General features: G+C 40.6%; 2 protein-coding genes across 2 annotated transcripts in view; one reads left to right on the top strand and one right to left on the bottom strand.

Annotated features, from left to right (window-relative positions):
• LOC117329894 (U3 small nucleolar RNA-associated protein 18 homolog) overlaps positions 1-876 on the top strand; it is a 34,336-nt gene extending 33,460 nt beyond the window's left edge. The window contains exons 12-13 of the mRNA XM_033888111.1: positions 147-289; positions 795-876. Of these exons, the coding sequence (XP_033744002.1) occupies positions 147-289; positions 795-819 (168 nt within the window). The 3' untranslated portion in view covers positions 820-876. The remainder of the gene's footprint in view (positions 1-146; positions 290-794) is intronic.
• A 2,608-nt stretch (positions 877-3,484) lies between these two features.
• LOC117329891 (leucine--tRNA ligase, cytoplasmic-like) overlaps positions 3,485-25,970 on the bottom strand; it is a 68,839-nt gene continuing 46,353 nt past the window's right edge. The window contains exons 20-28 of the mRNA XM_033888107.1: positions 19,809-19,866; positions 19,168-19,231; positions 18,541-18,724; positions 13,612-13,702; positions 9,642-10,025; positions 8,905-9,117; positions 7,585-7,680; positions 6,023-6,158; positions 3,485-4,880 (exon numbers count right to left, since the gene is read on the bottom strand). Of these exons, the coding sequence (XP_033743998.1) occupies positions 4,675-4,880; positions 6,023-6,158; positions 7,585-7,680; positions 8,905-9,117; positions 9,642-10,025; positions 13,612-13,702; positions 18,541-18,724; positions 19,168-19,231; positions 19,809-19,866 (1,432 nt within the window). The 3' untranslated portion in view covers positions 3,485-4,674. The remainder of the gene's footprint in view (positions 4,881-6,022; positions 6,159-7,584; positions 7,681-8,904; positions 9,118-9,641; positions 10,026-13,611; positions 13,703-18,540; positions 18,725-19,167; positions 19,232-19,808; positions 19,867-25,970) is intronic.

Genomic DNA, 25,970 nt, shown 5'->3' with positions numbered 1-25,970 from the left:
AGACAGTTATAGCTCTTTGTTTTGATGTTATCAGTTTTCTTATTTGTCTTGCCTTCAACAGCTGAACTTGTTTCTTTATAATATTGTTATAGATGTTTTATTGTTAGATATTCAAGATACTGTAGACTTTACTTTTTCCCTTACAGGCTCATCTGCCCTCTATGACAGTGTTTTCCAACTATCCAGAGCGCCAGGACCATGAACTGCGTTTACCCAGATCAATGGACTTTTCCCCTAATGGTGGTTACTTCACAGTGGGCACAAATAAGGGCAGCGCCCTTTTGTATAGGTACGATTACACTACAATATTTAAAACCTATTAACTTGTATTAAATGCTCAGAAGTGTGTTAAGTTTTAGGTTGACAAATTTAGGATTATATTCCAATCTAGCTGAGGTAGTATCATACTCCAATTTGGCCAATCTCAATTTTCATCTCAATCTTCAAATCTAGCAAATCATGAATTTTACATCATTCCTATTTATATTAAGTGTATTTTGCTTCAGTATTTTCAACCAAATTTTATAACCGTACCCTGTCAACAGTATATAACCGTAACAGGTTGAAGTCATATTGAGAATATTGATAGAAGGTCAAGGTCATAGTGGTTCATTACATGACATGGTATAGGGTCAAGTGACAAGGTCAAGATTATAATAATCAAAATGTAACAATGAATCGTTATGCCTTCATTACTGAGGTGATATAATTGTATGCAATCTACTGAAATGTTACCAAATGTAGGGGCTGCTTTTTGTACCACTTTTTCTTATAAAATTAATTGTGTTTTTCAGGATGAAGCACTATGGGAATTACTGAATGAAGAGGATCACTATTATATATTGTTACTATAAATAAACTATGAAAATACTTTGATTTATGTGTCATATTTTCTAAAAGTATTTACATCTTGTGGACAACCATGACAAATCACAAGTGACTGTGGGGTAGGTGTGACAAGTGACTGTTGGGTAGGTCTGACAAGTGACGGTGGGGTAGGCGTGAAAAGTGACTGTGGGGTAGGTGTGACAAGTGACGGTGGGGTAGGTGTGACAAAAGACGGTGGGGTAGGTATGACAAGTGACAGTGTGGTAGGTGTGACAAGTGACTGTGGGGTAGGTGTGACAAGTGACGGTGGGGTAGGTGTGACAAAAGACGGTGGGGTAGGTATGACAAGTGACAGTGTGGTAGGTGTGACAAGTGACGGTGGGGTAGGTGTGACAAGTGACGGTGGGGTAGGTGTGACAAGTGACCGTTGGGTAGGTGTGACAAAAGACGGTGGGGTAGGTGTGACAAGTGACTGTTGGGTAGGTGTGACAAAAGACGGTGGGGTAGGTGTGACAAGTGACAGTGAGGTAGGTGTGACAAGTGACTGTGTGGTAGGTGTGACAAGTGACGGTGGGGTAGGTGTGACAAGTGACGGTGGGGTAGGTGTGACAAGTGACGGTGTGGTAGGTCTGACAAGTGACTGTGGGGTAGGTGTGACAAGTGACTTGGGTAGGTCTGACAAGTGACGGTGGGGTAGGTGTGACAAGTGGCTGTTGGGTAGGTGTGACAAGTGACTGTGGGGTAGGTCTGACAAGTGACTGTTGGGTAGGTGTGACAAGTGACTGTGGGGTAGGTGTGACAAGTGACGGTGGGGTAGGTGTGACAAGTGACGGTGGGGTAGGTGTGACAAGTGACGGTGGGGTAGGTGTGACAAGTGACGGTGGGGTAGGTCTGACAAGTGACTGGGGTAGGTCTGACAAGTGACTGTGGGGTAGGTGTGACAAGTGACGGTGGGGTAGGTGTGACCAAAGACGGTGGAGTAGGTCTGAAAAGTGACTGTGGGGTAGGTGTGACAAGTGACTGGGATAGGTGTGACAAGTGACTGTTGGGTAGGTGTGACAAGTGACTGTTGGGTAGGTGTGACAAGTGACGGTGGGGTAGGTGTGACAAGTGACGGTGGGGTAGGTGTGACAAGTGACGGTGGGGTAGGTGTGACAAGTGACTGTTGGGTAGGTGTGACAAGTGACTGTTGGGTAGGTGTTACAAGTGACGGTGGGGTAGGTCTGACAAGTGACGGTGGGGTAGGTGTGACAAGTGACTGGGGTAGGTGTTACAAGTGACGGTGGGGTAGGTGTGACAAGTGACTGGGGTAGGTGTGACAAGTGACGGTGGGGTAGGTCTGACAAGTGACTGGGGTAGGTCTGACAAGTGACTGGGGTAGGTGCGACAAGTGACTGTGGGGTAGGTGTGACAAGTGACGGTGGGGTAGGTGTGACAAATGACTGGGGTAGGTCTGACAAGTGACTGTTGGGTAGGTCTGACAAGTGACGATGGGGATAGGTGTGACAAAAGACGGTGGGGTAGGTCTGACAAGTGACTGTTGGGTAGGTGTGACAAGTGACTGTGGGGTAGGTCTGACAAGTGACGATGGGGATAGGTGTGACAAAAGACGGTGGGGTAGGTGTGACAAGTGACTGTTGGGTAGGTCTGACAAGTGACGATGGGGATAGGTGTGACAAAAGACGGTGGGGTAGGTCTGACAAGTGACTGTTGGGTAGGTGTGACAAGTGACTGGGGTAGGTCTGACAAGTGACGATGGGGATAGGTGTGACAAAAAACGGTGGGGTAGGTGTGACAAGTGACTGTTGGGTAGGTCTGACAAGTGACGATGGGGAGTAGGTGTGACAAAAGACGGTGGGGTAGGTGTGACAAGTGACTGTTGGGTAGGTGTGACAAGTGACTGTTGGGTAGGTGTGACAAGTGACTGTGGGGTAGGTGTGACAAGTGACGGTGGGGTAGGTCTGACAAGTGACTGGGGTAGGTCTGACAAGTGACTGGGGTAGGTGTGACAAGTGACGGTGGGGTAGGTGTGACAAGTGACCGGGGTAGGTCTGACAAGTGACTGTGGGGTAGGGGTGACAAGTGACGGTGGGGTAGGTGTGACAAGTGACTGTTGGGTAGGTCTGACAAGTGACGGTGGGGTAGGTGTGACAAGTGACTGGGGTAGGTGTGACAAGTGACTGGGGTAGGTCTGACAAGTGACTGTTGGGTAGGTCTGACAAGTGACGGTGGGGTAGGTGCGACAAGTGACGATGGGGTAGGTGCGACAAGTGACTGTGGGGTAGGTCTGACAAGTGACTGTTGGGTAGGTGTGACAAGTGACATCGGGGTAGGTGTGACAAGTGACTGTGGGGTAGGTCTGACAAGTGACGGTGGGGTAGGTGTGACAAGTGACTGTTGGGTAGGTCTGACAAGTGACTGTGGGGTAGGTCTGACAAGTGACTGTTGGGTAGGTGTGACAAGTGACATCGGGGTAGGTGTGACAAGTGACATCGGGGTAGGTGTGACAAGTGACCCCATACCTTTTCACATTCAATCAAGGAATCAAAATACTGGTTTGCCAGGTGATAGGATAGTGTTTACCTCAGGGCCCCACCTGGTTGGTGTAGGTGTAACATGGTTACCACTGTAAGTTAGCATTAAATAAAGAGACAAGTTTCTATATTGATAACGTTTTATTATACATTCACTCCAAAATACAAACATATCAAACTTATGTTTGGTCAGTTTAGAATCTCACCTTTGTTTAAGAGAGATTTTTATTAATTTCATTCCAATATATTGTAGACTCAAAGTTTTTCTGATATTTTTTAATATTAGCAACTCCCCCATTCTTAACCCCCAAAAGCTTATAATTATGTAATAGTGTGGTAGTACAACAATATGATATACACTACACAGAGAGATTACTGGGTCTAGTGGCATACTGGTGAAACATACTGTCTACAAGCATGGAGTTTATCATAAATAGTTCTGAATTTCAAAATCCTATTAGTGAGTATTCTGACACTCCTTTATAGAAATACAAAATACACTTTGTTACTGTATTGTGGAAACACTGGGCCACGTAATGGTTGTTACTGTATTGTGGAAACACTGGGCCACGTAATGGTTGTTACTGTATTGTGGAAACACTGGGCCACGTAATGGTTGTTACTGTATTGTGGAAACACTGGGCCACGTAATGGTTGCAACAAAGTTGTATTGTATTGTATTACATATATTGTTGACTTTCCAATTCATCAATGTGCCAATCTGTTAAAATTACGACAGATAAAAGTTTCAGATTCTTTAAACATATGTCTTACGATATGGGCCTACCTCAGTAATGTGATGTATCCTCATCAACACACACTAAACAAAAGATGCATACATTTCACCAACGACAAGAACTCGCTGAATTCAAAATTAATTTAGCACACACATGTACACTATATGATAATGTCTAAACACTTAGAACAAAAGGGTCATTTTCAATTCCATCACCAAAATATCGCTGACCTTCAGTCACCCTTCAGGGAGTGGAGTACTCGGGTCTCGCCCCTAAAGGACTGGTTCGGTGGTGTTAAGACAATAATAGAAGGTTTGAACCATAAATTTATCAAGATATAACTTAGTAGCTGTCTGTAAAATTGATAGGCCTCCGACTGGCTATGAGAGGCCTCCAACTGGCTTTGAGGGGCCACCGATCGGCTTTGATAGCTAGGCCTCCAATTGGCTTTGAGAGGCCTCAGACCGGCTTTGAGAGGCCTCCGAATGGCTTTGAGAGGCCTCCGAATGGCTTTGAGAGGCCTCCGACCAGCTTTGAGAGGCCTCAGACCGGCTTTGAGAGGCCTCAGACCGGCTTTAAGATTTCACAGTGTAACTTAGTAAGTTAGTGACATCCACAGACTTTCCATTAGTCTGAACAGACGCAGTGCCATTTTCCAGATTGATGTGGAACACAGCATTATCGGACAGCACTGTCTTGCCCCGGTCAGGGTCATTTAGATCAGGAACCCTCCTCATCTCCTGCTCAGAGTTAAACACCATCACTTCCACCTGGCTTGCATCTACAGCAAAAAAAAGATTTAAAAACACTAATATTTTGTATTTTATTAAGGTGTGCAGATACCATCCAAAAAGGCCTTTCCTTCCCATATTCATGTGGTATTGAGACACAAGCCTGATATTGACGTTTTTTACACCTAATGATAACCTGTCAAACTTAAAGATATTGCTTCACCTAACACCATATTCATAGGACACCAGTATTGTCAAATTATCATGCAAAACATTTAAAAATAGTTTAAACACTAGGATATATAAATTTTCTGAGAGAATATTAAGTAGTCTTATTAAATGCTACCATGTACAGACAGCCTTGTTCTAGTAAACCAACACTAACTTGGAGTATATAACTATATTTAGGTAAACTCTACTTGAAAACCAAATCAGACAACTGGTCCGATCATCCCAGTTGAGTTTCTTAATTAAAACTTTTTGTTGTAAATTTACAAAATTTCTTAACTTCCATACACATCATATGATAAACATATTTCCCTACACATCAGGTAATTAATGTCTTCAATACCTACACAAGGTAATTAATGTCTTCAATACCTACACAAGGTAATTAATGGCTTTTATACGTACATGGTAGATAATTAATGTCTTCAATACCTACACAAGGTAATTAATGTTTTTTATACGTACATGGTAGATAATTAATGTCTTCAATACCTACACAAGGTAGTTAATGTCTTTTATATGTACATGGTAGATAATTAATGTCTTCAATACCTACACAAGGTAATTAATGTCTTCAATACCTACACAAGGTAATTAATGTCTTCAATACCTACACAAGGTAATTAATGGCTTTTATACGTACATGGTAGATAATTAATGTCTTCAATACCTACACAAGGTAATTAATGTCTTTTATACGTACATGGTAGATAATTAATGTCTTCAATACCTACACAAGGTAGTTAATGTCTTTTATATGTACATGGTAGATAATTAATGTCTTCAATACCTACACAAGGTAATTAATGGCTTCAATACCTACACAAGGTAATTAATGTCTTCAATACCTACACAAGGTAATTAATAGCTTCAATACCTACACAAGGTAATTAATAGCTTCAATACCTACACAAGGTAATTAATAGCTTCAATACCTACACAAGGTAATTAATAGCTTCAATACCTTTCATTTTAGAACGGTCTGTCTTCATGAGCCTGTTGATGACCTTTGACTTCACATCATCCTCATAGATAGGTAGTGTCACTTCAAACAGGCCACTGTACGGCTGGCAATTAGCTATACGTACACCGACACTCGGCTGTAACACAAAACATCACCACTGTAAGACAGTTACCTACCCACACTGACACTCGGCTGTAACATTACTGTAAGACAGTTACCTACCCACACTGACACTCGGCTGTAACACAAAACATCACCACTGTAAGACAGTTACCTACCCACACTGACACTCGGCTGTAACATTACTGTAAGACAGTTACCTACCCACACTGACACTCAGCTGTAACACAAAACATCACCACTGTAAGACAGTTACCTACCCACACTGACACTCAGCTGTAATACAAAACATCACCACTGTAAGACAGTTAACTACCCACACTGACACTCGGCTGTAATACAAAACATCACCACTGTAAGACAGTTAACTACCCACACTGACACTCAGCTGTAATACAAAACATCACCACTGTAAGACAGTTAACTACCCACACTGACACTCAGCTGTAACATTACTGTAAGACAGTTACCTACCCACACTGACACTCGGCTGTAACACAAAACATCACCACTGTAAGACAGTTACCTACCAACACTGACACTCGGCTGTAACACAAAACATCACCACTGTAACACAGTTACCTACCTACACTGACACTCAGCTGTAACACAAAACATCACCACTGTAACACAGTTACCTACCTACACTGACACTCGGCTGTAACATTACTGTAAGACAGTTACCTACCCACACTGACACTCAGCTGTAACATTACTGTAAGACAGTTACCTACCCACACTGACACTCGGCTGTAACATTACTGTAAGACAGTTACCTACCCACACTGACACTCGGCTGTAACATTACTGTAAGACAGTTACCTACCCACACTGACACTCGGCTGTAACATTACTGTAAGACAGTTACCTACCCACACTGACACTCGGCTGTAACACAAAACATCACCACTGTAAGACATCTACCTACCTACACTGACACTCGGCTGTAACATTACTGTAAGACAGTTACCTACCCACACTGACACTCAGCTGTAACATTACTGTAAGACAGTTACCTACCCACACTGACACTCGGCTGTAACACGAAACATCACCACTGTAAGACAGTTACCTACCTATACTGACACTCGGCTGTAACATTACTGTAAGACAGTTACCTACCCACACTGACACTCGGCTGTAATACAAAACATCGCCACTCTAAGACAGTAACCTACCTACACTGACACTCGGCTGTAACACAAAACATCACCACTGTAAGACAGTTACCTACCAACACTGACACTCAGCTGTAATACAAAACATCACCACTGTAAGACAGTTACCTACCTACACTGACACTCGGCTGTAACATTACTGTAAGACAGTTACCTACCCACACTGACACTCGGCTGTAACATTAAACATTGCTGTAAGACAGTTACCTACCCACACTGACACTCGACTGTAACATTAAACATTGCTGTAAGACAGTTACCTACCTGTGTGTGTAAGGTGAGGAAGGGACTCCCAGGTACACAGTCCTCTCGGATCTTGTTATCAGCATCTTCTGAGAACTTCACATCTAGTCCCTCAACCTGTATAAAGTATCAAAAAAAAAAAAAAATATTTGAACACCTGTTTATTGTGCTTCTATAGTGAAAAACACTTCTCTTCAGTGGGCCATGATGATGAAACACAAATTTTAGATTGAAATCTACTTTTTAAGGATATTGGAAAATTTACATAACAGACATCTACCAGGTAGTTACAAGTTTATACTGGACAACGATGGTCTGGTATAGAAAATTTACACTACAGACGTCTACCAGGTAGTTACAAGTTTATACTGGACAACAATGGTCTGGTATAGAAAATTTACACTACAGACGTCTACCAGGTAGTTACAAGTTTATACTGGACAACGATGGTCTGGTATAGAAAATTTACACTACAGACGTCTACCAGGTAGTTACAAGTTTATACTGGACAACAATGGTCTGGTATAGAAAATTTACACTACAGACGTCTACCAGGTAGTTACAAGTTTATACTGGACAACGATGGTCTGGTATAGAAAATTTACACTACAGACGTCTACCAGGTAGTTACAAGTTTATACTGGACAACGATGGTCTGGTATAGAAAATTATTAATGTATAAACAACCTGTAAATCCAATGTGTCTATAATCTGACCGGTGGTTTGCATGTAGCTTTGATAAGTAATAGTTTTTTAGTATCTTATACTGGAGTATTCAGCTATCGTGCATTTCAAGTAAAACAATAACAAGTGGCCCATGGGCCTTAACGGTCACCTTAATTTTGATATATTTTGGTATATTTGATTCCTACTACCTTGGATATTAGGTCAATGTGTTCACTCCAGCGTGCTACAGGCAAAATATATATCGTTTCTATGTGTGTTAGTCCTCTTCTTTTCAATTATTAAAGCCCTTATTATTATAGTAACTCAGAGTGTGGATTTAATCAGGCTCTGAACATTTCCATTGTAGGAATTAAATGCACAACTTGAGCATCCTATCACCATTATGAGTGCATGATAAACTCTACAAACATTAAACAAATTTGTGAAAGACAGATTGATGGACAAACAATAAAACCTTAATATACCTCAGACAACAGGGACATAAAAAGGCCAGAAACTCCTCAAAATTCCTTGAATCAAAATGCTCAGGAAAGTCCTACTGCAGAAGCTTATATAGTTTCAAAGAGTTGATAACTAAGGGGGATAAAAAATTAAACTAAAGTTTGGAAGTCCAGGTATCTGAGGAAATAAATGTAATGAAAGTGGTGTATATACCTCCAGTGTAGAGATGAGGTACTTCTTGTACATCTCCATCACCTCCTTTTCATCAAAGTCCATGGTGGTCTTTAGGGCTTTCAGGCCACAAGCGGCCACTCCATTCTTCATCAGCTGTACAAACGGCATCAACTTCTTCTGGTATTTTTGCAGACTTGGCTCACTTTGCAGAGCGTTTGCTATCACCTTATTTTCTGGGAAACCATTATGTTCCTGTAAAAGAGAAATAGGTCAATAGGCCTTCAACTTTCTACTGGGAAAGGCCAACTGGCCTATAGGCCTTAGCATTCAACTGGGAAAGGCCTACAGACATATAACTTTTAACATTGAACTGAGAAAGGCCTACAGGCCTATAGGTCTTAATATTCAACTGGGAAAGGCCTACAGGCCTAAAGGCCTGAACATTTAACTGGGAAAGGCCTACAGACATATAGGTCTAAATATTCAACTGGGAAAAGCAAACAGGACTGTAGGCCTTAAATTTCACCTGAGAAAGGCCTATAGGCCTAAACATTAAACTGGGAAAGGCCTATAGGGTCATAGATATTTACATTTATCTGGGAAAGGCCTATTAGCCTAAACAATCAACTAAGAAAGGCCTACTGGCCTTTAGGCCTTAACAGTCATCTGAGAAAAGCAAACTTGTCTTGTTTGCTGTGAGAAGGTAATGATACAAACTATTTACAATGATAAAATCATCACTTTATTGAGAAATAAGAATTTGACAAATGGCCCACCTGATGTAGTTGAAGTAATTTGTTGAGCACTGTTGTCTGCCAGGCCGGGTAAGTCTTCGCCACCCAGGCGGTACCATGTGACGGTTTACTGATGGCCTGCTTCTTACCCTTACCGGGTGTCATCAACTGTTTCTGACGAATGCGGAAGTTGTGTGCCGAGTTCATTATGTACTGTGACAGCTGAATTAGTTTGTCCTCTACTGGCCCAGCCACAGGCCAGGAAGCATGCATGATGCTTTCTTTATTACCCAGCAGGCCCCACAGATACTCACAGATGTGGGGGCAAATCGGACTGAGCATGAGAGTCTGTGTCTTTATGAAGCTTAACAAGAGATCTTCATGCATCCCTTCCAGTTCCAGCTCCCGATACTTGTCTCGTAAACCCTGTAACAATTCATTACGCATTTCATAAAGCACCATTTATTAACCAAATTGATAGGATTAATTCAGACCAAAGGGGTCAGTCCAGATCAAATTTGGGACCAACCAAAGGGGTCAGTCCAGACCAAAGGGGTCAGTCCAGATCAAATTTGGGACCAACCAAAGGGGTCAGTCCAGACCAAAGGGGTCAGTCCAGAATAAATTTGGTTGTTGGTAAATAACCTTTAGGGAAAATAAAGCAGTTTGTGAAAATGATGACCTAGTATATGCAAATCTCATCAAAATAACATAATAACAAGAGTCCCATGGGGCCGGTATCGCTCACCTGGTTGGATTTGACCAAATGTCAAAATAATGTTCATGTTCAATTCGTTTTGTTTGTCAACCTCAAACAATGCTATATATGGTTATAGTGTGGGAATCCCAACTGCTTTAAAGAAATAATGAAGTCCAGACTCTCTAAGTTTACAACATGCATTCATAACTTTATGACTAGTAGCGATTTAAAGGAATTACCATTATTTCCCCTATGGGGCCCTGCACCTTTGGTCCCTTGGGGGTCAAAGTCATCATTAATGCAAAATCTGTTCCCCTTCCCCCAAGGATGTTTCTGACTTAATTAAGTTAAAATCCATTCATACCTTTATTACTAGTAGCAATTTAAAGGCATTACCTCTATTTCTCCTATTGGGCCCCGCCCTTTGGCCTCTCGGGGGTCAGAGTCACCATTTATGCAAAATCTGTTCCACTTCCCCCAAGGATGTTTCTTACCAAATTGGGTTCAAATCGATTCATAACTTTATGACTAGTAGCGATTTAAAGGCATTACCTCTATTTCCACTATTGGGCCCTGCCCCTTTGGCCCCTTGGGGGTCAGAGTCACCATTTATGCAAAATCTGATCTCCTTCTGCCAAGGATGTTTCTGACCAAATTTGGTCAAAATCCAATAACAACTTTTTGACTAGTAGCGATTTGAAGCAAATGTTGATGGACGACGGACACTGCGCCATGACATAAGCTCACCGGACCTTCGGTCCAGGTGAGCTAAAAACTAAATCTCTCAGGTAGCAGTGTACAGTAAAAATGCCCAAATTTGAAAAATATGACACATGTCTTAGATATGTAAACATTGCCAGTTAACCCTACATATAAACTCTAATAAAGTATATATATTTGTAATCTGTACAACATTTGCAATTTTAATACAGCTCTGAAGGATAAGTTAACTGATATTTTCTGTGATTTTTAGAGCTGTGAATACCATGGTAACAGCTTAAACAAGAGGCCCATGGGCCTTAACGGTCATCTGACAAACACTTACACTTACAGCAGGGACACACACCCCAATCCAGCATTATTACCATAAATTATTTATTGCAGCCAGTTATGTTTTAGATCAAATTTGGTTTTTATCCATTTAGCTTGTCCAGGAAGAGCAGCATCATAAAGCAAAATTTTAGCCAAGTTCCCATTTTTGGGGCATGCCCCTCTGTCCCAATGGGTCAGACAAGACTCATTTATATCAATTAGGATTGCCTTTCCCCAATGATGTTTCATACTAAATATGGTTGTAATCAATTCAGGCATTAAGGAGGAATTGCATTTTTAAGAAATGTTTAACCTAAGTGCTCCTTTTGCCCCATCTTTTTTTCCCCAGGGGTCAAACCTGTCTCATTAAAAAATATGATTGCAGTCACCTTATGTTTCACATCAAATTTGGTTGTAATCCACCAAAAGGTTAGGGAGGATTAGGATTTAACAGCAAATATTCACCAAAGTTCCCCTTTTGGGGCCCTGCCCCTCAGGCCCCAGGGGTCACACTAGCCTCGTTTATATAAAATATGACCACCCTTCCCAAAGGATGTTTCACACCATATTTCGTATTAATCCACCCAAGGGTTAGAGAGAAGTAGGATTTATAGCAAAAATTCACCAAAGTTCCCCTTTTGGGGCCCCGCCCCTCTGGCCCTAGGGGTCAAACCAGCCTCATTTATATAAAATATGATTGTCCTCCTCCAATGATGTTTCACACCAAATTTGGTAATAATTCACTATGGGTGTTAGGAGGAGTAGGATTTTATAGCAAAATTTCATCAAAGTTCCCCTTTTGGAGCCCCGCCCCTCTGGCCCCAGGGGCCACACCAGCCTCATTTATATAAAATATGACCACCCTCCACCAATGATGTTTCACACAATATCTGGTTGAAATCCACCAAAGGGTTAAGGACGAGTAGGATTTTATAGCAAAATTTCATCAAAGTTCCCTTTTTTGGGCCCGTCACTCTGGCCCCAGGGCTCACACCAGCCTCATTTATATAAAATATGACCACCCTCCCCCAATGATGTTTCACAACATATCTGGTTGAAATCTACTAAAGGGTTAAGGAGGAGTAGGATTTTATAGCAAAATTTCATCAAAGTTCCCCATTTGGGGCCCCACCCCTCAGGCCCCAGGGGTCACACTAGCCTCATTTATATAAAATATGACTGCCCTCCCCAAATGATGTTTCACAACATATCTGGTTGAAATCCACTAAAGGGTTAAGGAGGAGTAGGATTTTATAGCAAAATTTCATCAAAGTTCCCAATTTGGGGCCCCGCCCCTCAGGCCCTAGTGGTCACACCAGCCTCATTTATATAAAATATGACCGCCCTCCCCAAATGATGTTTCACAACATATCTGGTTGAAATCCACTAAAGGGTTAAGGAGGAGTAGGATTTTATAGCAAAATTTCATCAAAGTTCCCCTTTTGGGGCCCCGCCCCTCAGGCCCCAGGGGTCACACCAACTTCATTTATATAAAATATGACCGCCCTCCCCCAATGATGTTTCACACCAAATTTAGTTGTAATCCACCCAAGGGTAAAGGAGGAGTAGGATTTTATAGCAATATTCACCTAAGTTCCCTTTTTGGGGCCCCGCCCTTCTGGCCCCAGGGGTCAGACCAGCCTCATTTATATAAAATATGATTGCCCTCCCCCAATGATGCTTCAAACCAAATTTGGAAGTAATCCACCCAAGCGTTAAGGAGGAGTAGCGTTTTGAAAGAAAAAGTTTACGGACGGCGCACGGCGGACGACGACGGACGAAGCACGATGACTATAGGTCATCCTGACCCTTTGGGTCAGATGACCTAAAAATGCTGAAAATTGCTAAATATTATGATATTTGACCCAAAATACCACAATTCTCTACACAATTTTTTTTCTGAAACCTATTTAAAATTAAATATCTCTATCCCAAAGACAGAATTAATCTTGTTTTGACATATGTTGTAAATTAAGTTTTTCCGCTATCTCACCTTTACTGTGGGCATCCATTTTTCGCTGTAGGCAAAACTAAATTTCCTGTGTAAACACACTTGCGGAAAATCCGGAAATTTAAAATCCGGAACCAATTTATTAATTTTTGTTTTAACAAATGTGAAGCCTGTATGTACTTCTTCATACTGAATATACCAATTATAGTGTACATTAATTTTTTCATTTTTTATGCATATCATAATACAGGAGTTATTTGCTTAACAAAAAAATTGCCCATGGCCAGGCTGTCCCACTGTAGTGTGCTACCTCAGCCTAATAACATTACCTGGAATTCGAAGAATCCTGTACGCAGCGCCTCCTTGTACATCATCTTCTCATAGTAGGCTTTTGTCTCCAGGATAGCCTTGTTCATGTCACTGTCAAAAAACTTTACACATGTAACACTACACCAATGAAGTTTTATTACCATCACAACTTTTAATAATTCTATAAACAGTTACATACAGTGGACCCTCGATAATCCGAACACCTTCGTTCCCAGTCCAAACCGTCCGGATTAAGAGTTTTCCGGACTGCCGAATTTCGTCTACCAGGTCAAAAAATTGTCGTGTAAGAGTTATCTCCCTTGATTATATACAATCTGGGACGTTTCATAAACACGTCTAATTGTCAGACTTTTTAACAATAAATATACTTATGTTTCTGATATGATTCTTGTTTTGTTTTGTAGAAAGTAAAAGATAAACTATGTTTTTAAAAGAACATGTAAAGTGAAAGTTGTTTTATTTATAGCGGGCATATATATATGTGACCTACAAACAACACACATGTGTCACGTCCCGGAGGTTCACAAACAAGAAGAAATTACAAACGTTAATTACCTTAAATAAAAGACACGGATTTTACAACTTAGCGTCAGTCCATGTTTTTTTTTAATGATTTTTACGTACCAGAAACCCCAAGCTATCTATTTAAAAGTACGCGACACCAGCGAGAACTACCCAAGATGTCCGATAATTATTAAACCCGTATTCAAGACAATGTGACGCTTAATTAAGTATCAGACGACTATTGACTAATTTGTTTTTAATCAACCCAGTTCTTGTGATCACTGCTTAATACGTAAACGTGTATGTAATTAATAACATGCATCTTTCAATGAGTCGTCGTTTCACGTAACGGTGTTACAGGCCGATATCCGTGTTTACCCAATACAAGAGTTAATGATGTTAATTACCGATCATAAATTTATTACATGTATTTGAGATTGATTAATTATCGTATTACGTACTGTATGTTTGTGCATAAATTCTTGCTAGATCTAACTACGAAATAGCAATATGTGTTCCTATAAAAGTTGCCGTCTGTAAAATAACTATCATAGATATTGTACGTCAAGTTGATAAAAGCAAGACTATACTATAAAATCCTTTAATACTCTAACAATTAGGTCGTAGAGAAAAAGCAATGTATCGTTATAAAAACAAAAGCTACACATTGTAACACAGGTAAACACCCGGGGCTATGACCTGGCAGCGGTCGCTATGACTACGCACAGTGTCAAGCGATAGTCTGTACAACTGTCGACACGGGTGACTTGCCCCGACATTTTTTTCTCCTCGTGGTGAAAAAATCGTCTGGATTATTGAGGGAAATTTACTAATGAAAAGTACGTTCCGTTCCCAAAATGGGCTTCCGGAATCGTAATCCGAATTTCCGGACTGGTGAGTACAAATAACGTTACGGAAATCCGTTCCCGTGCATTTCCGTCCGGACTGTGAGTTTTCCGGACTATTGGTGTCCGGATTATCGCGGGTCCACTGTACTTATAAAATAAAGACACCTTCAAACAGAAAAAGTGTAACTTTTATTACCATCACAACTTGACTTTTAATAATTCTATAAAATACTTATAAAATAAAGATATCTTTACATTTAAAAACAATTGTAAAAAGTTGGGTTTTTGAAGCTGGCATTGTGAGTTAGAAGTAAATCTAGCCAATGTTTTATTACAGAATAAAATAAGAGGCCCAATGGGCTTTTACGATCATCTGACTTTAACAGACCCTAATATGTTTGTAGTATATATACTCAGTAGCAGTATAGTGGTACTGACAGCAATTGAGATTGTGCAATACAGTATGTTGGCCATGGTGGCCATCTTGGATTATTGAGCAAATTGAAAAATTACAAAACTTGGTCAGAACAATCTTGGAATCATTTCAGGCAAGTCTGAGCTGAATCCCACTGATGGAACTTGAGAAAAAGTTTCAAATGCAAAAAGTTAATGCACAATACACAACAGACATCTACAGATGAAACATGATGGCTACATGTCGTCCTGACCCTCAGGATCAGACAACCTAACAAGAGGTCTAATGGGCCTTAAAAGTTATCTAACTAACAAGAGGTCCAATGGGCCTTAACAGTTATCTAACTAACAAGAGGTCCAATGGGCCTTAACAGTTATCTAACTAACAAGAGGTCCAATGGGCCTTAACAGTTATCTAACTTACAAGAGGTCCAATGGGCCTTAACAGTTATCTAACTAACAAGAGGTCCAATGGGCCTTAACAGTTATCTAACTAACAAGAGGTCCAATTGGCCTTAACAGTTACCTGACTAACAAGAGGTCCAATGGGCCTTAATAGTTATCTAACTAACAAGAGGTCCAATGGGCCTTAATAGTTATCTAACTAACAAGAGGTCCAATGGGCCTTAACAGTTATCTAACTAACAAGAGGTCCAATGGGCCTTAACAGTTATCTAACTAACAAGAGGTCCAATGGGCCTTAACAGTTATCTAACTTACAAGAGGTCCAATGGGCCTTAATAGTTATCTAACTAACAAGAGGTCCAATGGGCCTTAATAGTTATCTAACTAACAAGAGGTCCAATGGGCCTTAATAGTTATCTAACTAACGAGAGGTCCAATGGGCCTTAACAGTTATCTAACTAACAAGAGGTCCAATGGGCCTTAACAGTTATCTAACTAACAAGAGGTCCAATGGGCCTTAACAGTTACCTAACTAACAAGAGGTCCAATGGGCCTTAATAGTTATCTAACTAACAAGAGGTCCAATGGGCCTTAACAGTTATCTAACAAACAAGTACTAATTACTATTGTAGTATACTCAATAGCAAGTTAAGTGAAATTGTTGGCCATGGCAGCCATCTTGGATTTCTGACCAACCCAAAAAACAATACTTGGTCAGGATCATCTCAGGATCATTGTGGGCAAGTTTGAGTTGAATCCCACTGGTGGAACTTGGAAGGTTGAACAAGGTGTCATTCAGGTAAACCATGATTTCACAATCATTTTATAAGCTGGCTGCCATGTCAAAGGTTTTATGAGGCCAAAAAATAACAGGACTTTGCTGGATCAACTTAACATCCTTACAAACAGCTTAATGGTTCCAGTTGAACTGGCGAAGAGGTTTAAATGTGTTTTACAAGATGGCTGTCATGTCATGGTGGTCATCTTGAATTTTGGACTGACCCCAAAAAACAACAAGAGGCCCAGAGGGCCTGTATCGCTCACCTGGTTGCATTCCACCAAAAGTCAAAATATGTTCGTGTTCAATTTGTTAGCTTTATTTGTTAATGTCTAACACTACTATATATATAGTTGTGGGGAAGGGACCTCAACTGCTTCAAAGATAAAACCCAGAAACAAAGTTCTGACTCCCTAGGGGTGTGAAAAGACCCAAGGGATTGTTTTAACAACATTGTGTTTAAAGAAACTAAGTCTTCGGGTGGGGAAAGACCCCTGGGCCTATTTTTACATCATGATTGTGTTTATCTGCTTTATGCCCAACAATGCTATATATGGTTATAGGGTGAGGATCTAAAGAGTTTCAAAAGTATAACCAAGATAATAAGACCCTATGGTCAGCCCCACCATTTGTACAATTTTAAATCTCTACCTAGTACCGATGCTACCATGCCGTCAAATATGAGCAATATCAAGTGATCAGTATCAGAGGAGAAGTCATTTATATCAATTTAGCCATATTGATCCCTTTTGGCTCGCCCCTCAGCCCCCAAAGGATCAGCCCCAACATTTGTACAATTTTGAATCCCTACCCCAAAGGGATGCTACCAGTCAAATACAAGTGCCATCAATGATTGTGAAAGCTCACCGGCGGCAGCAATCACACTATGCATTCATTTTTTATGTATGTATAAGCATGACATTTTGAAATTGTATAAGCATGACATTTTGAAATTGTATGTCACATAATATCGCTCCTAGACCTCTAATGGATGTATAAACCAAATAAGAAGGGTGTGGACTTACAAGCTTTCCAAAACTAACCCCCAAAACCTTTAAAGTGGGTTTTTGTGTCAAAAAAAGTAAGTCCACTAAATGGTAAAATGCCCCAAAAAAATTGCAAATTTTATCTGCATGATTTTGCCACAGCATCACTCCTGGATCTCTAATGAATGTATAAACCAAATTAGAAGGGTGATAGGTGTATACTTTTGGACTTACCCCCAAAACTTTAAAGTGGGTTTTGGTGCCAAAAAAGTTAAGTCCACAAAATGGTAAAATGCGAAAAAATCACAATTTTCTGCATGATTTTGCCATAACATTACTCCTAGACCTCTAATGAATGTATAAACCAACTTAGAAGGGCATGAGATGTATACTTTTGGACCTACAAGCTTTCCAAAAACTTACCCCAAAAACTTTAAAGTTTTATGGTTGGGATGCCGGGGTGACAGCATTAGCTCTAGGTTACTACTATATACATTGTTTAGTTTCTGAGAAGAAGTCGTTTACATCAATTTAGCCAGATTACCCCTTTTGACCACACCCCTAAGCCCCCAGGGCCCTGTCATTTCTACAATTTTGAATCCCTACCCCAATGGGATGTTACCAGTCAAATATGAGAGATATCCAATGCTCAGTTTCAAAGAAGATGTCATTTATATCAATTAAACCAAATTGACCCCTTTTGCCCCGCCACTCAGCCCCCTGGGGAGGGGGTGGGGGTTCAGTCCCACCATTTGTAAAATTTTAACTTCCACCTCATAACGATGCCACCAGTCAAATTTTGTTAAATGTCAATCAGTGGTTATAAAGAAGAAGTCAATTGTTTACGGATCGACGGACGGCGGGCGCCATTGTATGGGGTTTTTCAAGATGACTGCCCTGGCCTGAGCTTAAAATATTCTAGCAACTTCAATTATTAAACAACTTTTTACAGAGTTGACTTAAATCGTTTTTATCAATGCCTCAGTCAAATACCTGATGAAGACCTTGTCACTAAGCGTGCGGTCAGTGCCTGATCGTAGGGTTCCCTTCGCAGCCAGAATTTCCTTGACCCATTCCATAAATGTGTAGAGACGGAGCAGGCCAGCCTCTGCCATTATCTCCATGAAGTTAGCATCCTCGACAGTGTCTCCCGCACCAGCCAGGGCGAGACGCATACCTTAGTAACAAAACATTGTATCAGGACGCATACCTTAGTAACAAAACATTGTATCAGGGCGCATACCTTAGTAACAAAACATTGTATCAGGGCGCATACCTTAGTAACAAAACATTGTATCAGGGCGCATACGTTAGTAACAAAACATTGTATCAGGGCGCATACCTTAGTAACAAAACATTGTATCAGGGCGCATACCTTAGTAACAAAACATTGTATCAGGGTGCATACCTTAGTAACAAAACATTGTATCAGGACGCATACCTTAGTAACAAAACATTTTATCAGAACTAGATGTTTGATAACAATACATTTTATCAGAACTAGATGTTTAGTAACAAAACATTTTATTATAACTGGACACTTGGTATAACAACATTGTAACAGGATAAGGCATTAATCCTGTAATACTGGGTTATAGATAGAAGTACATAAAATCTCACCATCAGCAGAGAACTTTTCTAGCGCATCCTTCAGTGTCAGGAAGTTTCCTGTAGACTTGGACATCTAAAATGAAATCAACAAATAATATACGCAAGCAGTGTAAATGTCAAACATAACCACCCAGGGCTTATAACCGGTAAAATACAGTATATGCAAAAGTGATCACTTAATTATACATTTCTTGGAAATTTTGTGTAAGCTTATGGTCGATGCAAAGAAAATGAACCAGACACAATTTTGTTCCTTTAAAACTAATTACAAACACTAAATGATGAAATCATTTTAATTATCAAGTATTTAGTGGAATAATTTCAAGTATATTGCTATTATAGTCTATCTTAGTTTTATTTTCACACATCAATTTGGGATCTGCTTGACATCGTTTTTTTGGTCAAATTTATTCATGCGCAAAATATACCAATAGAAAGTTTTTACTAGCATTTTCAGCCCCAAAAGTACCTGCGTAAATTACACAGGTTTTTACCGCAGATTTTAGTTTGAGCTAGTGGATTTTTGGAGTCTGTAGCCCTGGGCTAGAGATTAGAAAACAATTTTTACTCTCCTAAACATCAACAGATATGTTCACAGAAATAGCCTATAGGGCCTGTATTGAACTTCACTTCTATACAGTTGTTCTTACCTTTTCTGCGTTTAACAACAGATGTCCATTTGCTCTGATCGCTTTCGGCCATTTTGATCTGATAATGAAAAATGCATCAATGATTTAAGTGATAACAGTAAAAGCTACTAACTGTAACAGACTGAAGATGTAACAACTGGCTAGGAACGATATTGTAGCTATTCCTCATAAAAAACAAACAATTCCTCATACAAAACAAGCTATTCCTCATACAAAACAAACAATTCCTCATACAAAACAAACTATTCCTCATACAAAACAAAATTCCTCATACAAAAAAACAATCCTCATACAAAACAAACAGCCCATACAAAACAACATACAAACAACAAAACAAAACAACCTCTCAGACAAAACAAACAATTCCTCGACAAAACAAACAGCCTCTACAACAAACAAACTCCACAACTAGATACAAACAAACTATTCCTCAACAGAACAAACAATCCTCAGACAAAACAAACAAGGTCGCAGACAAAACAAACAAGGCCGCAGACAAAACAAAAAGTCCGCAGACAAAAAACGAGGCCGCAGACAAAAACAAACAATTCCTCATACAAAACAAACAATTCCTCATACAAAACAAACAATTCCTCATACAAAACAAATAATTCCTCATACAAAACAAACTATTCCTCATACAAAAACTATTCCTCATACAAAACAAACTATTCCTCATACAGAACAAACAATTCCTCATACAAAACAAACAATTCCTCATACAAAACAAACAATTCCTCATACAAAAAACGAGGCCGCAACAAAACAAACGAGCCGCATACAGAACAAAAAAAGGCCGAGACAAAACAAACCAAGGCCGCCAAAAACAAACAAGCCGCAGACAAAACAAAGAAGGCGCAGACAAAACAAAACGAGGCCGCAGACAAAAGAAACAAGGCCGCAGACAAAAAAACGAGGCGCAGACAAAACAAAACAAGGCCGCAGAACAAAACAACCAAGGCCGGCAGACATCAAACAAACAAGGCCGTCAGACAAAACAAACCAGGCCGTCAGACAAAACAAACAAGGCCGCAGACAAAACAAAGAAGGCCGCAGACAAAACAAGAAGGCGCGCAGACAAACAAGAAGGCCGCAGACAAACATAACAAGGCCGCAGACAAAACAAAGAAGGCCGCAGACAAAACAAAGAAGGCCGCAGACAAACAAAGAAGGCCGCAGACAAAAACAACAAGGCCGCAGACAAAACAACAGGGCCGCAGACAAAACAAACAAGCCGCAGACAAACAAACAAGGCCGCAGACAAAAACGAGTGCATGCAGTACAAAACAAAACAAGGCCGCAGACAAAACAAACATACGGCCGCAGACAAAACAAACAAGGCCGCAGACAAAAAATAGGCCGCAGACAAAACAAACAAGTGCCTCATACAAAACAAAACGAGCCGCAGACAAAACAAACAAGGCCGCAGACAAAACAAACAGGCCGCAGACAAAACAAACAAGGCCGCAGACAAACAAAACGATGCCGCAGACAAAACAAACAAGGCCGCAGACCAAACAACGAAGGCCGCAGACAAAACAAAAAGGTCCGCAGACAAAACAAACAAGGCCGCAGACAAAACAAACCAGGCCGCAGACAAAAACAAAGCAGCGCGCACGACAAAACAAACAAGGCCGCAGACAAAACAAACAAGGCCGCAGACAAAACAAACAAGCCCGCAGCCAAAACAAAAAGGCCCGAGACAAACAAACAGAGGCCGCAGACAAAACAACTAACGGCCGCAGACAAAACAACCAAGGCCTCAGCAAAACAAAACGAGGCCGCAGACAAAACAAAACGAGGCCGCAGACAAACCAAACAGCGGCCGCAGACAAACAAACGAATGCCGCTCAGACAAAAACTGAGGCCGCAGACCAACAACAAGAGCCGCAGACAACACAAACAGATGCCGCAGACAAAAAAAAAAAAAAAAACACCCCAAAAAAAAAAAGAAAAAAACAAAAAGGTAAAAAAACAAAAAACCCAAAAAAAAAAACCAAAAAAACAAACAAAAAAAAAACCCCAAAAAAACCCCAAAAAAACCAAAAAAACCCACAAACAAACAACCCAAAAAAACAAAAAACCCAAAAAAAAACAAACCCCCCCCAAAAAAAAACCCCCAAAAAAAAAAAACAAAAACCCCAAAACAAACAACCCAACAAAAAAAAAAGGCGAGAAAAAAAGAGGGGGAAAAAAACAAAGGGGAAAAAAAAACAGGCCGGCAAAAAAAAACCGGCCCAAAAAAAAAAAGGCCGGCAAAAAAAAAAGGGGAGACAAAAAAAAAGAGCCGCAGACAAAAACAACGGCCGCAGACAAAACAAACGGCCAGCAAAAAACAAACAAGGCCGCAGACAAACAACAAACAAGGCCGCAGACAAAAAAACAGAGGCCGCAGACAAAACAAAGAAGGCCCAGACAAAACAAAGAGGCCGCAGACAAAAACAAAAGGCCGCAGACAAAAACAAACAAGGGCCGCAGACCAAAACAAGACGAGGCCGCAGACAAAAACAAAAGAGGCCGCAGACAAAAAACAGGCCGCAGACAAAAAAAACAAGGCCGCAGACAAAACAAACAAGGCCGCAGACAAAACAAAACAAGGCCGCAGACAAAACAAACAAGGCCGGGAGACAAAACAAAGAAGGCAGAGACAAAACAAACGAGGCGAGACAAAACAAACAAGGCCGCAGACAAAAAAAGGAGGCCGCAGACAAAAAAACAAGGCCGCAGACAAAACAAAGAAGGCCGCAGACAAAACAAAACGAGGCCGCAGACAAAACAAACAAGGCAGCAGACAAAAAAAACAAGGCCGCAGACAAAAAAAGAAGGCCGGGAGACAAAACAAAAGAGGCCCCAGACAAAAACAAAAGGCGCAGACAAAACAAAACAAGGCCGCAGACAAAACAAACGGCCGCAGACAAAACAAATCAAGGGCCGCAGACAAAACAAAACGAAGGCCGCAGACAAAACAAACAAGGCCGCAGACAAAACAAACAAGGCCGCAGACAAAACATAACGAGGCCGCAGACAAAATACAAGGATGCCGCAGACAAAACAAACAGGCCGCAGACAAAACAAAACAGGCCGCAGACCAAAACAAACGAGGCCGGCAGACAAAACAAAGAAGGCCGCAGACAAAACAAACAGGCCGCAGACAAACACAACAAGGGCGCAGACAAAACAAACAAGGCCGCAGACAAAACAAACGAGGCCGCAGACAAAACAAACGAGGCCGCAGACAAAACAAACAAGGCCGCAGACAAAACAAACAAGGCCGCAGACAAAACAAACAGAGGCCGCTAGACAAAACAAAGAAGGCCGCAGACAAAACAAATGAGGCCGCAGACAAAACAAACGAAGGCCGCAGACAAAACAAACGAGGCCGCAGACAAACAAACAAGGCCGGCAGACAAAACAAAGAAGGCCGCAACAAAACAAAAAGGGCCGCAGACAAAACAAACGAGGCCGCAGACAAAACAAACAAGGCCGCAGACAAAACAAAGAGGCCGCAGACAAAACAAAACAGGCGCAGACAAAACAAAACAAGGCCGCAGACAAAAACAAACAAGGCCGCAGACAAAACAAACAGGCCGCAGACAAAACAAAAAGGCCGCAGACAAAACACAACGGCCCCAGACAAAACAAACAGGCCGCAGACAAAAAACAAGGCGCAGACCAAAACAAAGAAGGCCGCAGACAAAACAAACAGGCCGCAACAAAACAAAAAAGGGCCCCAGACAAAACAAACAAAGGGCGGAAAAACAAACAAGCGCAGACAAAAACGAGGCCCAAAAAAACAAAAAGGCAGACAAAAAAACAGGCCGCAAAAAAAACAAAACAAGGCCGCAGAAAAAACAAACAAGGGCCCCAGACAAAAAGAGCCGAAAAAACAAACAGGCCGAAAACAAACAAAAAAAGGAGAGACAAAAAAAACGAGGCCGCAGAAAAAAAAAGAGGCCGCAGACAAAAACAAAAAAGAGCCGCAGACAAAAAAAAGGCCAGACAAAACAAAAACCAAAAAAAAAAAAACAGCGAGACAAAAAAAAGCCGCAGACAAAACAAACAACCCAAAAAACAAATCCGCAACAAAACAAAAATCCAGACAAAACAAACAAGGCCGAAAAAAAAAACAAGCCCAAAAAAAAAACATGCCGCAGAAAAAAAAAAAAAAAAGGCCGCAGAAAAAAAAAGGCCCAGACAAAACAAAAGCCCAAAAAGACAAAACCCTAAACAAGGCACAGACAAAAACAAACAGGCCAACAAAAACGAGGCCGCAGACAAAACAAACAAGGCCGCAGACAAAACAAACAAGGCCGCAACAAAAAACAAAGCAGAAGCCAACAAACAAACGAAGCCGCAGACAAACAAAACAAGCCGCAGACAAAAAAAACAAGGCCCAGACAAAACAAACAAGGCCGCAGAACAAAAACAAACAAGGCCAGACAAAAAACAGAGGCGAGACAAAACAAACAAGCCGCAGACAAAACAAAAAGGAGCAGACCAAAACAACGAGGCGCAGGAACAAAACAAACAAGCCGCAGACCCAAAACAAAAAAGGCCGCAGAACAAAACAAACAAGGCCGCGACAAAAACAAACGAGAGCCGAGACCAACAAAAACAGGCCGCAGACAAAACAAACGAGGCCGCATGACCAAAAAAAACGAGGCCGCAGACAAAAAAAACAAGGCCAAAAACAAACAAGGCCGCAGACAAACAAACAAGCCGCATACAAAACAAACAGCCAGACAAAACAAACCAGGCTCGAACAAAAAAAACAAGGCGCAGAACAAAACAAAACAAGCGCAGACAAAACAAACAAGCCAACAAAACAAACAACCCAGACAAAAACAAACAAGGCCGCAGACAAAACAAACAGGCGCAGACAAAACAAAACGAGGCCAAGAAAAACAAAACAGGCCGCAGAAAAACAAAAAGGCCGAACAAAACAAACAAGGCCGAAACAAAACAAACAAAAAGGCCGCAGTACAAAACAAAGGCCGAGACAAAACAAACAAGGCGCCGACAAAAAAAACAAAACAAACCGAGACAAAACAAAAAACGAGAAAAACAAATAGGCCGAACACAAAACAAACAACGGCGCAGACAAACAAAACAAGGCGCAGACAAAAACAAAAGAGCAGCATAACAAAACAAAAACAAGGCAGACAAAAACAAAACGGTCCGAGAACAAAAAAAAAGGCCGAAAAAAACAAAAAGCCTCAACAAAAAAAACCAAGCAAAAACAAAACAAGCGCAAAAAACAAACAATGCCGCAGAAAAACAAAACAAGTCCCAGACAAAACAAACAAGGCGCAGACAAAAAAAAAAGCAAGCCAACAAAAACAAAAAGGCCAGACCCCCCAAAAAACAGGCCGATACAAAAACAAACAAAAGCCTGACAAAACAAAAGTGAACAAAGCAAAAAACACAACAAGTCCTATAGAAAACAAACAAGTCCTAACAAAAACAAACAATTCCCAAGCAAAACAAAACGTCCTCATACAAAACAAACAATCCTCTAAAAACAAACAAGCCTCAACAAACAAACAATTCCTCATACAAAACAAACAATTCCTCATACAAAACCAACAATTCCTCATACAAAACAAACAATTCCTCATACAAAACAAACAATTCCTCATACAAAACAAACAATTCCTCATACAAAACAAACTATTCCTCATACAAAACAAACAGTTCCTCATACAAAACAAACTTCCTCATACAAAACAAACTTCCTCATATAAAACAAACAATTCCTCATACAAAACAAACAATTCCTCCTACAAAACAAACTTCCTCATACAAAACAAACAATTCCTCATACAAAACAAACAATTCCTCATACAAAACAAACAATTCCTCATACAAAACAAACTATTCCTCATACAAAACAAACTTCACTTGAAGGTATTTAGAATGGCCATTGTTTGTATTCACACTGCAGATATGTCAGATAGTTATTTATTACATCATTTAACAGGTGATCAACATGATCAAGGTCATTAGTATCATTTACAGTAACAAGTTCTGAAATTTCTAAATCAGCGCTCTTTCTTCTTGGGTGAAAACGGTAACATTTAAACAGCCATGTAAGTTAAACCCCAGTGTAAGTTCTCTGATATAAAGTTGACTGTTTTATTGAAAACCAATGTGCCTTTTGCT

The sequence above is a fragment of the Pecten maximus genome, chromosome 6, assembly GCF_902652985.1.
Source record: "Pecten maximus chromosome 6, xPecMax1.1, whole genome shotgun sequence".
NCBI classification, from domain to species: Eukaryota; Metazoa; Mollusca; class Bivalvia; order Pectinida; family Pectinidae; genus Pecten; species Pecten maximus.
Note: the sequence above shows the minus strand (reverse complement) of the source record. Positions and strands in the feature narration are given on the sequence as shown.